The sequence below is a fragment of the Orcinus orca genome, chromosome 4 (genome assembly GCF_937001465.1).
Source record: "Orcinus orca chromosome 4, mOrcOrc1.1, whole genome shotgun sequence".
Lineage (NCBI taxonomy): Eukaryota > Metazoa > Chordata > Mammalia > Artiodactyla > Delphinidae > Orcinus > Orcinus orca.
This window is the reverse complement of record NC_064562.1, coordinates 48,297,676-48,313,776: the sequence shown is the minus strand read 5'-3', so window position 1 is coordinate 48,313,776 and position 16,101 is coordinate 48,297,676. Positions and strand designations below refer to the sequence as shown.

At 36.0% G+C, this 16,101-nt stretch overlaps 1 protein-coding gene across 1 annotated transcript in view; it reads right to left on the bottom strand.

Annotated features, from left to right (window-relative positions):
• The window catches only part of CCDC158 (coiled-coil domain containing 158), a 96,477-nt gene that overhangs the window by 23,710 nt on the left and 56,666 nt on the right, over positions 1–16,101 (bottom strand). The window contains exon 18 of the mRNA XM_049709360.1: positions 79–236. Within this exon, the coding sequence (XP_049565317.1) occupies positions 79–236 (158 nt within the window). The remainder of the gene's footprint in view (positions 1–78; positions 237–16,101) is intronic.

Genomic DNA, 16,101 nt, shown 5'->3' with positions numbered 1-16,101 from the left:
AGTTGTCCCACATAAACACCGTGATCGCCACCCACTGATTAGAGAAGGCTTCCCACTGTCAAGTACACTCAGTCTTACACAGCCACATAGGAGAACCCCAGAGATGGTGCTCTCCCGTCTTCCTCGCTCTTGCCCAGGCGCACGGGTGGCTCCTCGTTGATCACACTTCTCAACTCCTGGAGAAGCTGTTTCAAGTCCCTGGTTGGATCTTCCTTTGTATTAGGTTTCGTAGAGTGCTGAATTAAAACAATTTACAAGACAAGTTTTTTCTGTTTTTTTCAGATTCAAATGCCATTTCCTACTATAAAATTAATTCAACTGGTAAACAGAAATTATGGAGGAGAAAGAAGAGGAAATAAAAAACCTGTAATCTTACTACTCAGGGATAATCAATAATATTCAATCAATAATCCACACAGTGCTATATCTAATCTATAAATGTGTGTATACCTATTTATACATATATGTAAACACAGGATCAAACTATACACATCTATTTTTAAATCCTTTTTTATTTTTTAACTTTAACAATGTGGTATGTACATCTTACCATGCCATTAAATATTTACAACTACATCCAGGCAAAATAATTCCAATACTTTTGTTAAGGGCTGAACTAATTTTATAAAGCTACAGAACTTTACAAGTAAGGAACTCTCTAGCGATGAGTCAATCTACCCCCAATACTTTACTGATGAGGAAAGACACATCCAGTATTTTCAAACTGTGTTAGTTGGAGAATAATATAAAAAAGATTTTTAAATACATAGTATTCCTCAATGAATATTTATAATATAAGAAAAAGTACAGAGGTTCCCAATTGGCACAAAAAGAGAGGAAACCGAACATTAGTCAGAAGTTGCCCTGGTGAGCAGGTGGACTTAGTTGGAGGATGTTCATGGCTAGAGAGGCATCAAGCATCATCAAGCTATTTTAGCCAGAAGTGTCTGTCCCAAGGCAGAGTTACACCTGCCACACGGATTGGTTGCTGAAGGATGAACACTGCAAAATTTTTGTTCTTTGGGCATTACTTTTCTAGGGTCCATGTCAACCAAGTGTTGATGTTACTGGTATAACGCTCACATTCCCCTCCCTTTCCTACCACCACTGATAAACCACATAAAATATCCAGCTGAAGATGTCAAGAGTTCTAACTGAATGTGTGGTAATTATGATCTTTCCAGTTTACTGATGGTCACCTTACCTAGAAATTACATGATGAGTTCAGAATTTCATAAATTAGACTCCATTAAATTATGAAATTTGATTTCATTAATTTAAAATATATGAAGATGTGAACCATTTTGTTTTTGTTTGTTTTTTGTTTTTGTTTTTTTGCGGTACGCGGGCCTCTCACTATTGTGGCCTCTCCCATTGCGGAGCACAGGCTCCGGACGCACAGGCTCAGCGGCCATGGCTCATGGGCCTAGCCGCTCCACGGCATGTGGGATCTTCCCGGACCGGGGCACGAACCCGTGTCCCCTGCATCGGCAGGCGGACAATCAACCACTGCGCCACCAGGGAAGCCCGGTTGTGCTTCTTTTTAACAGACTCTGGTTAATCAATGATTCTCTTAAATGCTCATGCCCAGAAATGAAATAGAGAAATCAAGGAGAATCTGACCAGAGCAGAAGGGAGGAGAACTGTCTCCTTCCTTGATCTGGGTGCTATCCTTAAAACCTTTTTTGGCTGCAACATAATACTGCTGACTCAGACTGAGTAGGCAGTCAGCTGAGGCTCCCCAGGTCTTTTCCACACGTTATTGATAATACACATCTTCCATGTCCTGTAATTTGCATTTCTGTGTATTTAGTACCAAGTTCAAGACTATATCTGTCCCAGTCAAACTTTCTCTCATAGATGTGGCTCATCATTTCAACTGTCAAGATAAGTTGATAGAGGCACTTTTTATCAAATGTTTACCATGTACCAAGTACTCAATATATTATCTCATTTAAACTTTAATCTTCAAACCACCCAATAAGGTAGAAATCATCACTTCCATTTTAGAAATGAGAAAACTGAGGCACAGAGAGGTTAAACAACTTGCTCAAAATCACACAAGGGGTAAATGGCACAACTGGGATAAAAAAACATCATCTGCTTGTCTTCAAAGTCCATGATCTGTCCAATGTGATACACTGACTAATTCTCACTGGATATATTCATCAGGAAACGTTATCAGTATGTAAGGGGCTGTCCAAATTTAGGATCATAAAATCACAAAATTGTAGAATATGGACAAGTATTAAATCATATAGTTGAACACCTGAGCTCACCATACTTACAGTCTGGTTATTACTAAAAGTAATTCACAAATCACATGAAGGCAACTACTCTACAAACTCAGAGGCATTAAACAAGAATTGATTTATCAGTCAAATGTACCCTGGGAATCTTTAAAACTACTAAAGAGATAGTAACACAAATGCCAGTACCACTTCCTAACCCATTCTGGAGGTGATAGGGAATAGAGAGGCAGTGTGGTACCAGTGGAAGACAGCACAGGCTTTTAAATCATGGCCACTACCATTCTCTGGCTATGTGATGTAGAACAAGTTACCTTTCACACTCTAACAGACTTTGCAGGATATCTGTTATGTGCCAGACACTCTTAGGAACTAATGTAAAATGACAAATATAACTGGTCCTTGCTTGCAGAGACCATACAGATTAATATGGGAGGCAAATGCACAAACAGATCATTTCATTATAACAAGGGAAATGCTTCTTTTAATCTCCATCTCCTAATCTGTAAAAATGAGGAAAATAACTCTTACTTTATAAGGATGGCATAAGGAATGAGAAGCATTTAATGTATACATTGGAAGTATTCAGTAAAGGCTGGTTTCCACTTCCTTCTCCCTTTAGCATAGAAACACATGAAGTATTTTATATGCTTCATATTTACTGATCTAGAATGACCAGAAAGGTAATAAGACTTAAAGTATTATAATGTGTTAGTACTAGGATAGAGCCACTAAGAAGATGTCATAAGGGTTAACTGTGCATTCTAGTTACTTATGCTCTCCCTTGATATAAGTAGAGACATTATCTTTCTTTTCTTTTTTCTTCGCTCCCTTCCTTTATAAACCAATATCCTATTGTTAGACAGTTGTATTATTTCCATTTTTGGCTATTATAAATAATGCTTCAGTGAATATCTTCATGCATTTACCTTTGTGCCTATCTCTCATTATTTTATCAAGATCAATTTCTAGAGATGATATTACTGAATCAAAGGGAATTTTAGGACTTCTGATAACTATTATCTAGAAAAGTCATAACAGTCCAATCCAATATGTAAGGAGCTTAGAAGTCACCAATTCTTTCCTCACAACAAGAAAAAAGCTTAACAAACTGATAATCATCAACTCCCCTTAGATCCATCAGAGAACTGAGGACACAGGCCAAACTGCTACTCTCAAAACTGGAGGCAAATATACAGAATTATAACTTACTGGAGCAGAAGTCCAGGAGCAGAGATCCTCCACTGAAGCCAGTAAAGGGTAGAAAAACTTAAATTGATGAAGTGTTAGAGGCTCAGTGTGAACAAGCTTAAGAATTAAAAACTCCAGGTTAGGGCCACCACGTTTTTGTAAGCTTTACCTCCAGGAGCCCCATCAGTTCTCAGAATGAAGACTGGAGAAAAATCCCCTTGTGTTTCCTGACAGGAGTAAGGGAAAAGTAACTATCTTGAAATATGCTCAGAGCCTTCTGTTCTTCTTAACAAATCCAGCCCTCAAGGGACACTTGATATCAAACCAGAGGTGAAACATCTTGGGTTTTACTAGAGCCTGATCAACCTGGGGGAAGGGAAATACCCAACTCAGCTCCTCCTAGCCTTCCTGTCTTACCTAAAGATGATAGTGGTGGTGGGGTAACAAAACTGAGAACTTGGGAGAGTCCCACCCAAGGGGCATAGGCTCACTAAAAGACAGACCTAATAACAGGACTATATAGTGTTCCACACACACACACCTTACCACGACATCAATAAGCCTTCTGTATAATAATGAGACTACAACATAAATAACTGCATGTCAAAGGCCTGAAGAGAAAGTCTCTAGGGAAACCCAAAGACAAGAGGGGAAACAAAAACAAGGACACCTGAGAAAATTTTAGCCTCTGACACCTACAGCTACAGCAAGCAGTAAACACAGCCCAACTCCTAGCAAAAAAAACACAAAACCACACACTAAAGGTCTGTTTATCTCGGGTTTTTTTATCCAGTACATCATGTCCAGCTTTCAACAAAAAGGTACAAGGCATACTAAAAAACAAAAAAACACAGTTTGAAGAGACAGAGCAAGCATCAGAACCAGACTCAAATACGGCAGATATTTTAGAATTATCAGACTAGGAATTTAAAATAACTATGATTAATATACTAAAGGCTCTAATGGAAAAAGTGGATGACTTGTAAGAACAGATGGGTAATGTAAGCAGAAAGATTAAAATTCTGAGATAGAATCAGAAGGAAATGCTAGAAAGAAAAAACATTGTAAAGAAATGAAAAAGGCCTTTGTTGGACTTATCAGTAGGCTGGACATGCCTAATAAAAGAAACAATGAGCTTCAAGATATGTCAATGGAAACTTCTAAAGCTGAAATACAAAGAGAAAAAAGCATGAAAAAGATAGAACAGAAAATAGAACTGTGGGACAACTATAAAGGTGTAAAATCCATAATGGGGATACCAGAAGGAGAAGAAAGAGAGAAAGAAACAGAAGAAATACTTGAAGTGATAATAGTTGAGAATTTTCCAAGATTACTGACAGATACCAAGCCACAGATCCAGGAAGCTAAGAGAACATGCCAAGCAGTATAAACACCAAAAAAAAAAAAAAAAAAAAAATCTATGCATAAGTATATTATATTTGAACTGCAGAAAATCAAAAAAAAGAAAGATTTTAAAGAAGCCAGAAGAAAAAAACACCTTACCTATAGAATAGCAAGGATAAAAATTACATCAGAGTTTTCTTCAAACTATGTATGCACGCGAAAAGAGAGTTGAGTGAAATATTTAAAGTATTGAGAGAAAAACACCTACCAACCTAGAATTATGAACCCTGCAAAATTATCCTTCAAAAGTGAAGGAGAAATAACAACTTTCTCAAACAAAAATTGAGGGAATTTTTTGCCAGTAGACTTGCTTTGCAAGAAATGTTACAAGTCCTTTAGAGAGAAGGAAAATTATAAGGTCAGAAACCCAGAACTACATAAAGAAAGGAAGAGCATTAAAGGAGGAATAAGTGAAAGTAAAGAACAAAACTTTTTCTTAATTGCTCTAACAGAAGTTTGTTCAAACAATAATAGCAATAATGTATTCAATTAGTTACGTACATCATATATATTAATAAAGTATATAATATAATATACATTATGATATGTATTACTAATATATGCTTATGTATAAGTGAAATGAATGACAACAATGATACAAGGGGCAGGAGAGAGGAATTAGTACTATTTTGTTGTTAGCAGGTACTTGTACTACCCATGACACAGTATAGTGTTATATGAAAGTGAACCTGGATTATCTGTAAATGTATATTGCAAATTCTAGGAAAACCACTAAAAAAAGCAGGAAAAAACCCATAATTGATGTGCAAAAGGAGAGAAAAATAAAATCTTACAAAATGCTCAATTAAAAAAAAAAAGCAGGAAAAGAGTGAAAGACAAAAATAGGAAAGAAAACAAAGGCAATGACAAAAAACAGTAACAAATATGATACATATTGATCCAGCTATATAAATAATCACTTTAAATGTTAATGGTCTAAATATACCAATTAAAAAACAGAGATTGTCAGCGTGCATCAAAAAAAATAAGACCCAAATATTGTCTACAATAAACCCACTTCAAATATAAAAGCACATATAGATTAAGAGTAAAGAGATGATGGACTTCCCTGGTGGTGCACTGGTTAAGAATCCGCCTGCCAATGCAGGGGACACAGGTTCGAGCCCTGGTCTGGGAAGATCCCACATGCCATGGAGAAACTAAGCCCGTGCACCACAACTACTGAGCCTGTGCTCTAGAGCCCTCGAGCCATAAATACTGAGCCCACGTGCCACAACTACTGAAGCCCATGTGCCAAGAGCCCATGCTCTGCAACAAGAGAAGCCACCGCAATGAGAAGCCCACGCGCCGCAACAAGGAGTAGCCCCCACTCACCGCAACTAGAGAAAGCCCGCATGCAGCAATGAAGACCCAATGCAGCCAAAAATAAAAAACAATAAAAAAAAAAGCAAAGAGATGAAGAAAGTTACACCATGCTAACACTAATTTTAAAAAATCGGGGGACTTCTCTGGCGGTCCAGTAATTGGGACTTCACCTTCCAGTGCAGGGGGTGTGGGTTCGATCCCTGGTCAGGGAGCTAAGATCTCACATGCCTTGTGGTCAAAAAACCAAAAAAACATAAAAAACAAGCAATATTGTAACAAATTCTTTAAGACTTTAAAAATGGTCCTCATTTAAAAAAAAGTTGGAGTAGCATTAATTTCAGACAGAGCAGACTTTAGAGCAAGGAAAGCGATCAGGGACAAAGAAGGGCATTACATAATGATAAACAGGTCAATTTTCTTAGAAGGTATAACAATCCTTAATGTGTATGCACTTAACAGTGGAACATCAAAATATGTGAGGCAAAACCTGACAGAACTGCATGGAGAAATAGATGAATTCACAATTAGTTGGAGACTTTAATAACCTTCTTTCAAAAATGGAAACATTCAGCAGGCAGAAATTCAGTAAGGATACAGTTGAACTTAACAACACCATCAACCAACTGGATATAATTGATACCTAAAGACTAATTAATCTAAAAACAGCAGAATACATATTCTTCTCAAACTTACATGGAACATTCACCAAGGTATGAATTCGGGGCCATAAAACAAACCTTAACAATTATTAAAGAATAAAAATCATACAATATCTACTCTAGGAACACAATAGAACTGAACTTGAAATCAGTAACAGAAGGACAGCTGGAAAATCTCCAAATAATTGAAGATTAAACAGCACAGTCCTAAATAACACATGTGTCAAAGAAGGTATATCAAGAAAAATTTTAAAATAGTTTGAATGAAATGAAAATGAAAATAAAACTTACCAAAATGTGTGTGATATAGCAAAAGTGGGGCTTAGAGGGAAATTTATAGCACTGAATGCACATATTAGAAAAAAAGAAAGATCTAAAACCAATAATCTAAGCTTCTTTGGGAATTTAGGGGAAAAAAGAGCAAATTAGATCCAAAGCAAGCAAAGAAAATACAAATAAAATTTAAAGCTGAAATCAATGGAATTAAAAACAGGAAACCAATAGAGATAATCAATGACCCAAAAGCAGGTTCTTAAACCTGCTTTTTATTAAAGATCAATAAAATTAGTAAGTCTCTAGCCAGGCTAACTAAGAAAAAAAGAGAGGATACAAAAATTTCTATCAGAAAGAGGTGACATCACCACAGATACCATGGACATTAAAAACATAATCAAGGAATATAATGAACAACTCTGTACCCACAAATGTGATAACCTAGATGAAATGGACCAATTCCCTGAAAGACATAATCTGTCAGAACTTACATAAGAAGAAATAGAGACTCTGAATAGGCCTATATCTATTAAAGAAATTAAATCAATAATTAATAACCTTTCAAAACAGAAAGCACCAGGCCTAAATGGGTTTACTGCTGAACTCTAACAAACATTTAAGGAAAAGATTATACCAACTCTCTACAATCTCTTCCAGAAAATAGATGTAGACAGAATATTTCCTAAGTCATTCTATGAGACCAGCATTACCCTGATACCAAAACCAAAAACACTAGAAGAAAAGAAAACTATAGATTAATATCTCTCATGGACATACGTATAAAAATATTCAACAAAATATTACTAAGTATAATACAACAATCTATTTTAAGAACTACACCCCACAATCAAGGGGGAATTATCCCAGTTATATAAAGCTAGTTCAACATTCAAAAACCAATTAATATAATCTATCACCATCAACAGGCTAAAGAGGAAAAATCGCATGATTAAATTAATAGATGCAGAAAATGTATCTGACAAAATCCAACATCCACCCATGATAAAGTATCTCAGCAAAAGGCCATTTACAACCAACCCACAGCCAACATAATACTCAACAGTGAAAAGCTGAATGCCTTCCCACTAAATTCAGTAACAAGACAAGGATGTCCGCTCTTGCTGCTTCCATTTAACACAGTAGTGGAAGTCCTAGCCACAGCTATCAGACAAGAAAAAGAAATAAAAGGTGTCCAAATTGGAAGGGAAGTGGTAAAACATTTGCAGATGATGTGATACTCTATATAGAGAACCCTAAAGTCTCTACCCAAAAACTATTAGAACAAATGAATTCAGCAAGGTTGCAGGATACAAGATTAACATACAGAAATCTGTTCCATTCCTGTACACTAATAATGAAATATCAGAAGGAGAAAGTAAAACAAAATCCCACTTAAAATTGCATCCAGGGGCTTCCCTGGTGGCGCAGTGGTTGGGAGTCCGCCTGCCGATGCGGGGGACACGGGTTCGTGCCCTGGTCTGGGAGGAGCCCGCATGCCGCGGAGCGGCTGGGCCCGTGAGCCATGGCCGCTGGGCCTGCGCGTCCGGAGCCTGTGCTCCGCGACGGGAGAGGCCACAGCAGTGAGAGGCCCGCGTACCGCAAAAAAAAAAAAAAAAAAAAATTGCATCCAAAAATATAAAATACCTAGGAATAAACTTAACCAAGGATGTGAAGGACCTGTACTCTGAAAACTATAAAACACTGATAAATGAAACTAAAGATGATTCAAAGAAATGGAAAGATATCTCATGCTCTTGGATTGTAAGAAATAATCTTATTAAAATGGCCATACTATCCAAAGCAATCTACAGATTTAACACAATCCCTATCAAAATACCCCATGACATTTTTCACAGAACTAGAACAAATAATCCTAAAATTTATATGGGACCACAAAATTGCCAAAGCAATCCTGAGAAAAAAGAACAAAGCTGGAGGTATAACCCTCCCAGACTTCAGACTATCCTATAAAGCTACAGTAATCAAAATAGTGTAGTACTGGCACAAAAACAAACACATAGATCAATGGAACAGAATGGAGAGCCCAGAAATAAACCCAGGCACCTTCAGTCAATTAATCTATGACAAAGGAGGCAAGAATATACAGTGGAGAAAAGACAGCTTCTTCAATAAGTGATGCTGGGAAAACTGGATAGTCACATGTAAAACAATGAGATTAGAACATTTCCTCACACCATATACAAAAATAAACTCAAAATGGTTTGAAGACCTAAACGTAAAACCTGAAACAATAAAACTCCCATAAGAGAACACAGGTGGAACATTCTTTGACATATTTTCTTGTATCAGTCTCCTAAGGCAAAAGAAATAAAAGCAAAAATAAACAAATGGGACCTAATTAAATTTAAAAGTTTTTGAACAGCAGAGGAAACTTTCCATCAACAAAATGAAAAGACTACTTACAGAGTGGGAGAACATATTTGCAAATTATGTGACTGACAAGGGGTTAATATCCAAAATACACAAACAGAGCATATAACTCAATATCAAACAAACAATCCAATCAAAAAAATGAGCAGAAGTCTTGAATAGATATTTTTCCAAAGAAGACATACAGATGGCTAACAGGCAAATGGAAAGATGCTCAACATCACTAATTATTAGAGAAATACAAATCAAAGCCACAAAGAGGTATCACCTCATACCTGTCAGAATGGCTATCATCAAAAAGTCTACAAATAGAGAATTCCCTGGTGGTCCAGGGTTAGCACTTGCTGCTTTCACTGCGGGCCCAGATTCAATCCCTGGTTGGGGAACTAAGATCCCGCAAGACATGCAGTGCAGCCAAAAAAAAAAAAAAAGTCTACAAAAACAAATGTTGGCAAGGATGTGGAGGAAAGGGAACTCTCATACACTGTTGGTGGGAACATAAATTGGTGCAGCCACTATGGAGAACAATATGAAGGTTCTTTAAAAAACCAAAAATTGAACTACTATATGATCCAGTAATTCCACTCCTGGGTAAATATCCAGAAAAAACAAAAACACTAATTTGAAAAGATAGAAGCGCCCCAATGCTCACAGCAAGTAATATTTACAATAGCCAAGACTTGGAAGCAACCCAAGTGCCTATGAACAGACAACTGGATTAAGAAGATGTGACGCATATATATACACACACACACATACACACACACACACAATGGATACTACTCAGCCATAAAAAGGAATTGTAATACTGCCAGTTGCAGCAATGTGGATGGACATAGAGAACATTATGTTTAGTGAAATAAGTCAGACAGAGAAATTGTTTAGATTCCACATAAGATATCACTTATATGTGAAATCTAAAAATATAATACAAATGAATATATATGCAGAACAGAAACAGACTCACAGATATAGAAAACAAACTTGTGGTTACCAAAGAGGAGAGGGATGGGGAAGGGACAAATCATGGGTATGAGATTAACTACTATATGTAAAATAGATAAGCAACAAGGATATACTGTATAGCAGAGGGAATTATACCCATTATCTTATAACAACCTATAATGGAATATAATCTTCAAAAATACTGAATCACTATGCTGTACATCTGAAAGTAACACAATATTGTAAATCAACTATATTTCAATTAAAAAATAATTATTTATAGTCTTGAAAGGGGAAAAACCTCTCAGTAAACTAGGAATAGTGGGAAACTTCCTCAATTTGATAAAGAACACCTACAAAAACCCTACAGCTAACAACACACTTAATGGGGAGAAGCTAGATAGTATCTTGCTAACGTCAAAAACTAGGCAAGGGGCTTCCCTGGTGGCGCAGTGGTTGAGAGTCCACCTGCTGATGCAGGGGACGCGGGTTCGTAACCCGGTCCGGGAAGATCCCACATGCCGTGGAGCGGCTGGTCCCGTGAGCCATGGCCGCTGAGCCTGCGCGTCCGGAGCCTGTGCTCCACAACGGGAGAGGCCACAGCAGTGAGAGGCCTGCATACCGAAAAAAAAACAAAAAACAAAAAACTAGGCAAGAATGTCCCTTCTCATCACTTCTGTTCAACATCATATTGGACGTCATAGTTAATGAAATAAAAAGAACAAAAAGGAAAAAAAAGGTGTACAGATTTGGAAAGGAAGAAATGACTTTCTTCACAAATGACTTGATTCACTATGTAGAAAATCCCAAAGAATCAACAACAGTAACAAGAAAACTCCCGGAACAAATAAGAGATTATTGCAAGGTGTCAGGAAACAAGGTTAATATACAAAAGTCAATTGCTGTATAAGAGCAATGAACAATTGGATTTTAAAATTAAAAACACAATACCATTCACATTAGTACCAAAGATATAGAATTCTTAGGTATAAGTCTAACAAAATATGTACAAGATCTACATGAGTAACACTAAAAAATTCTGATGTAAGAAATCAAAGAAGAGCTAAATAAATGGAGAGATATTCCATGTTCATGGATAAGAAGACCCAATATTGTTAAGATATCAGTTTTTTCCAACCTGATTTATGAATTAAATACAATCTTAATCAAAACCCCAATAATTCTTTAAATTTTGTTGATATTGACAAACTGATTTTAATGTTTATATGGGAAGGCAAAAACCCCAGAAGAGCTAAGACAATAGTGAAGGTGAACAAAGTTGGAGAATTGACACTATCCAAGTTCAAGATTTACTGTAATAAGACAGTGTGGTACTGGTAAAAGAACAGACAAATAGACTGATGGAACAGAATAAAATAAAGATCCCAGAAACAGTCCCACACAAATATAGCCAACTGATCTTCAACAAAAGAGCAAAGGTAATTCAATAGAGAAAGGGCACTATTTTCAACTAGTGGTGCTGGAAAAACTTGACATCCATATGCAGAAAAAAATGAATCTAGATGCAGACCTTATATCCTCCACAAAAATTAACTCAAAGTGAATCACAGACCTAAATGTAAAATTCCAGACTATAAAACTCCTAGAGGATAATATAGGAGAAAATTTAGATGACCTTAGGTTTAGTGATGACTTTTTAGATACAACATCAAAAGCATGATCCATGAAAGAAAAATATCAGTAAACTGTACTTTATTAACTTTAAAAACTTTTCTTTGTGAAAGATAATGTTTAAAAAATGGAAATATAAACCACAGACTGGCAGAAAATCTTTTCAAAACAGATAACTGATAAAAGACTGGTAACTAAAATACACCCCAAAAAAGAACCTCTTAAAATTCAACAATAAGAAAAAATTGTAAATGCCCATTTAAAAAATGGGTAGAAGTTTGGAACAGACATCTCACCATAGAAAATATGTATATGGTAAATAAACATATGAAAATAGGCTCAACATTGTATTTCATTAAGGAATTTCAAAGTCAAACAACAAGATATCATACTACACCACACTCCTATTAGAATGGCTAAAATCCAAACACTGACAACACCAAATGTTGTCAAGGATGGGGAGCAACAGGAACTCTTATTCACTGCTGGTGAGATTACAAAATGGTACAGCCTCTTTGGAAGACAGTTTCATTGTTTCTTACAAAACTAAACATGCTTTTACTATACAATGCAGCAATCATGCTCTGTAGTATTTACCTAACAGAGTTAAAAACTTATGTCTGTGCAAAACCTGCACACAGATGTTTATCTGCACATAGATTTATTCATAATCTGCCAAAACTTGGAAGCAATCAAGATATCCTCCAACAGGTGAATGGATAAACAAACTGTGGTACACCCATACTATGGAATATTATTCAGTGAAAAAGAAATCAGCTACTAAGGGATGAAAAGATATGAAGGAATCTTGCAAGCATATTGCTAAGTGAAAGAAGCCAATGTGAAAAGACTATATACTATATGATTCCAATTATATGATATTCTGGAAAAGACAAAACTACAAAGAGAGTAAAAAGATCACTGGTTACCAGGGGTTCAGGGGAAGTGGGGGAAGAGATGAACAGGTGAAGCACAGGGCATTTTTAGAGCAGTGAAACTATTTTGTATAATACTATAATGGTCGATATATACCATCATACATATCTCAAAACCCACAGAATGTACAATACAAGGAGTGAACCCCAATGTAAATTATAGACTTTAGTTAATAATAATGTATCAATATTGGCTTATCAATTGTAACAAACGTACCACACTAATGCAAGATATTGGTAATAGGAGAAACTGGGGGGAGGGAGGGGTAGGACAAAGGGAGTCTATGGGAGCTCTCTAAACTTTCTACTCAATTCTCTAGTTTCTGCTAAAACTACCCTAAAAAAATAGTCTATTAATTTAAAAAGAAAAAAAAAAAAAGAAACTGAACTTTGGAAGCAAAAATGACAAAATCATATCAATTTATATCTTTATCAGTAAGGTATGATACAAGAGTGGCCATTATGCTGCACCCTTCCAGTTACCATCTGACCATTTTATATGCAAAATTGTTAGGTTTTTTTTGCTTTAATATGCAGTAATTATTATTTGTTTATAAGTGAGTTTGAACATTTTTCATGTTTATTGACTATATGCATTTCTTATGTGAATTTTGTATCCATATCTTTAGTACACTTTTTAGAGTATATGCTATCTTCATCTGGGTATGTAAAAACTCTCTATATTATACACATTAACCCTTTATTTATTAGAAATATTTTTCTAGTTTGTGATTTCATTTTGATTTTATTTATGGTGGTTTTGTGATTTAAGTTTTATTTACTCAAAATAATCAATCGTTCCTTTTTAAAATCAATTAGTTAATTTATTATTTATTTTTGGCTGTGTTGGGTCTTTGTTGCTGTGTGCAGGCTTTCTTTAGTTGCGGCGAGCGGGGGCTAACCTTCATTGCGGTGCGTGGGCTTCTCATTGCGGTGGCTTCTCTTGTTGCAGAGCACGGGCTCTAGGCGAGCGGGCTCAGTAGTTGTGGCACACAGGCTTAGTTGCTCTGCGGCACATGGGATCTTCCCAGACCAGGGCTCGAACCCATGTCCCTTGCATTGGCAGGTGGATTCTTAACCTCTGTGTCACCAGGGAAGTCCCAATCGTTCCTTTTAATGTTTATAAATCTTGTAATACTTTCACTGATTCATTTTTAATACTTTTGTATGCTGTTTGATTCATATGGAACATATTTTGATTTATAACATGAGCAAAATACACTTTTAAAAATTAGAAAATAGCTAGGAAATGAACAATTTAAAAACATTCTTTACATATGACTCCTGTCTGGCTGGTAAAGAAATAGCTACATATAAGCTCTTCCTGAAGTTACTGGAGCCCGTCAAAGAATCTTGCTCTCTCCCACTCCAATCTCTGACCCTTAGGATACACATTAAGGCTATTGCTAGGGGACATACATTTTCAGGTTAAAACTTCTACAAGCTTTTTTGGTTTCAAGGGAAAAATATAAGCTTATACTGTTGTTGTTAAACTTAAGGTTTGTTTTGTGATTTGATTAGCTTCCTATTACATTTTGACTCTGAAATTATTTTATGTTAAATTTGTTTCCAAAATACCTTGCAAATTATATCTCTAATGTACCTCCATCTTCCCCAAATACTGTTCTCTCTAATGGCCTTGAGTCCATTACAGGCAAACTTATGAGTTATAATGTAAGATAAGTAATGTCTAGGGAGAATGTGTGCTTCTCAACTCCTCCTAGCTCCATTTTCCAAAGATAGAAGATGAATGTAAAAGCTAAAAATAAAAGCTTGATCTCATTCAGTTTGAATTAGACTACTCTATTTTGAGAACGTCTGACCAAATCCATCTCCTATAATACTTATGTTCCTGTCAGAAGGCGGTAATAAAAATGGAATAAAAATATACTGTTTAGAATATATATATATTATTTATATTGTATACTAAAAATGGGTGAGTAGGAAATAAGACAAAAGTTACAAAGTCTTGCTGAAAATCTTGCTCACATCATGGGTACTTCAACGACAAAGATCAAGCACAGCTAGCACAAATTACAGTGCACGTGTACAGAGTCTGATATATAAACAAAATAAATTATATGATCCTGGAAATATTTTATTTTTATATGCTACAATAGCCTTTGTCTGAAACTTTCATCTAAAATCTTCTATGTCAAGCTACCAATTATTTGTGTGCATGTGTCTGTCTGTGTAGGTATGTATTTAGATACACATACATATATACATGTTCTTGGTGTTTGAGCTTGGATCAAATCACATAATATAATTTTTCTGGTTCTACCATTTTCTCACCTGTTAAAACTAGGGCAATCAATTGGATAATTTTTAATGCCTTTGTACCTCCAAAATGGTATAATACTCATCCACAAAGACCTAATGAAATACACTGTTGGTTCAGGTAGAGTATTTACGTCATCATCCATTTATTTTGTTTATAAACAGCATTCAACAGTGTGGTGTAGAGAATGAGTAGAGTATAACTGGCTAAGGAGACAGGTTCTAGGCTCAGGCTCTCTTGGTTAAGTGTTGGCACAACTGGGTTTTTGGAGTGTGAACTCTGCAAGTCACTTAGCTTCTCCAAGCCTCAGTTTCCTCCTCTGTAAAATAAGTATAATAACAGCACTTATCTCGTGTGGGTGGTTGTGAGAAATAAATTATATAATCTATAGAAAGTATGCTGCACAGTGCCTGGTGTTCAGTAAGTAATGACTATTATTAGAATCATGGAACAAGAAGACTAAAATGAAACGAGATAAATGAAGGGGCAATGGAGAACAATGCACATAGAGATATTCTGCTTTTAAACATAAGACTTGGCATTTATTTTTGCTCTATCTGAAGCCCCACTAAAATGACACTAAAGAAATTAACAAGGATAAAGAAAGGAGAGATAACATTAGATGAGTAATGATGATAAAATTTGGGGAGATGGAAAGCAAATAGGTCATTCATAATTAATTTAGTAGAACAAAGCAAAGCTAAAACATCAAGTACCTGCACAGAAGTAGCCAGGAAGCAGTAAGCTGCTCTGCATCAGAGTATTCCAGAAAGACTCAGGAAATGCAGGCCTTGTGTATTTCTAAAGGCCAGGGT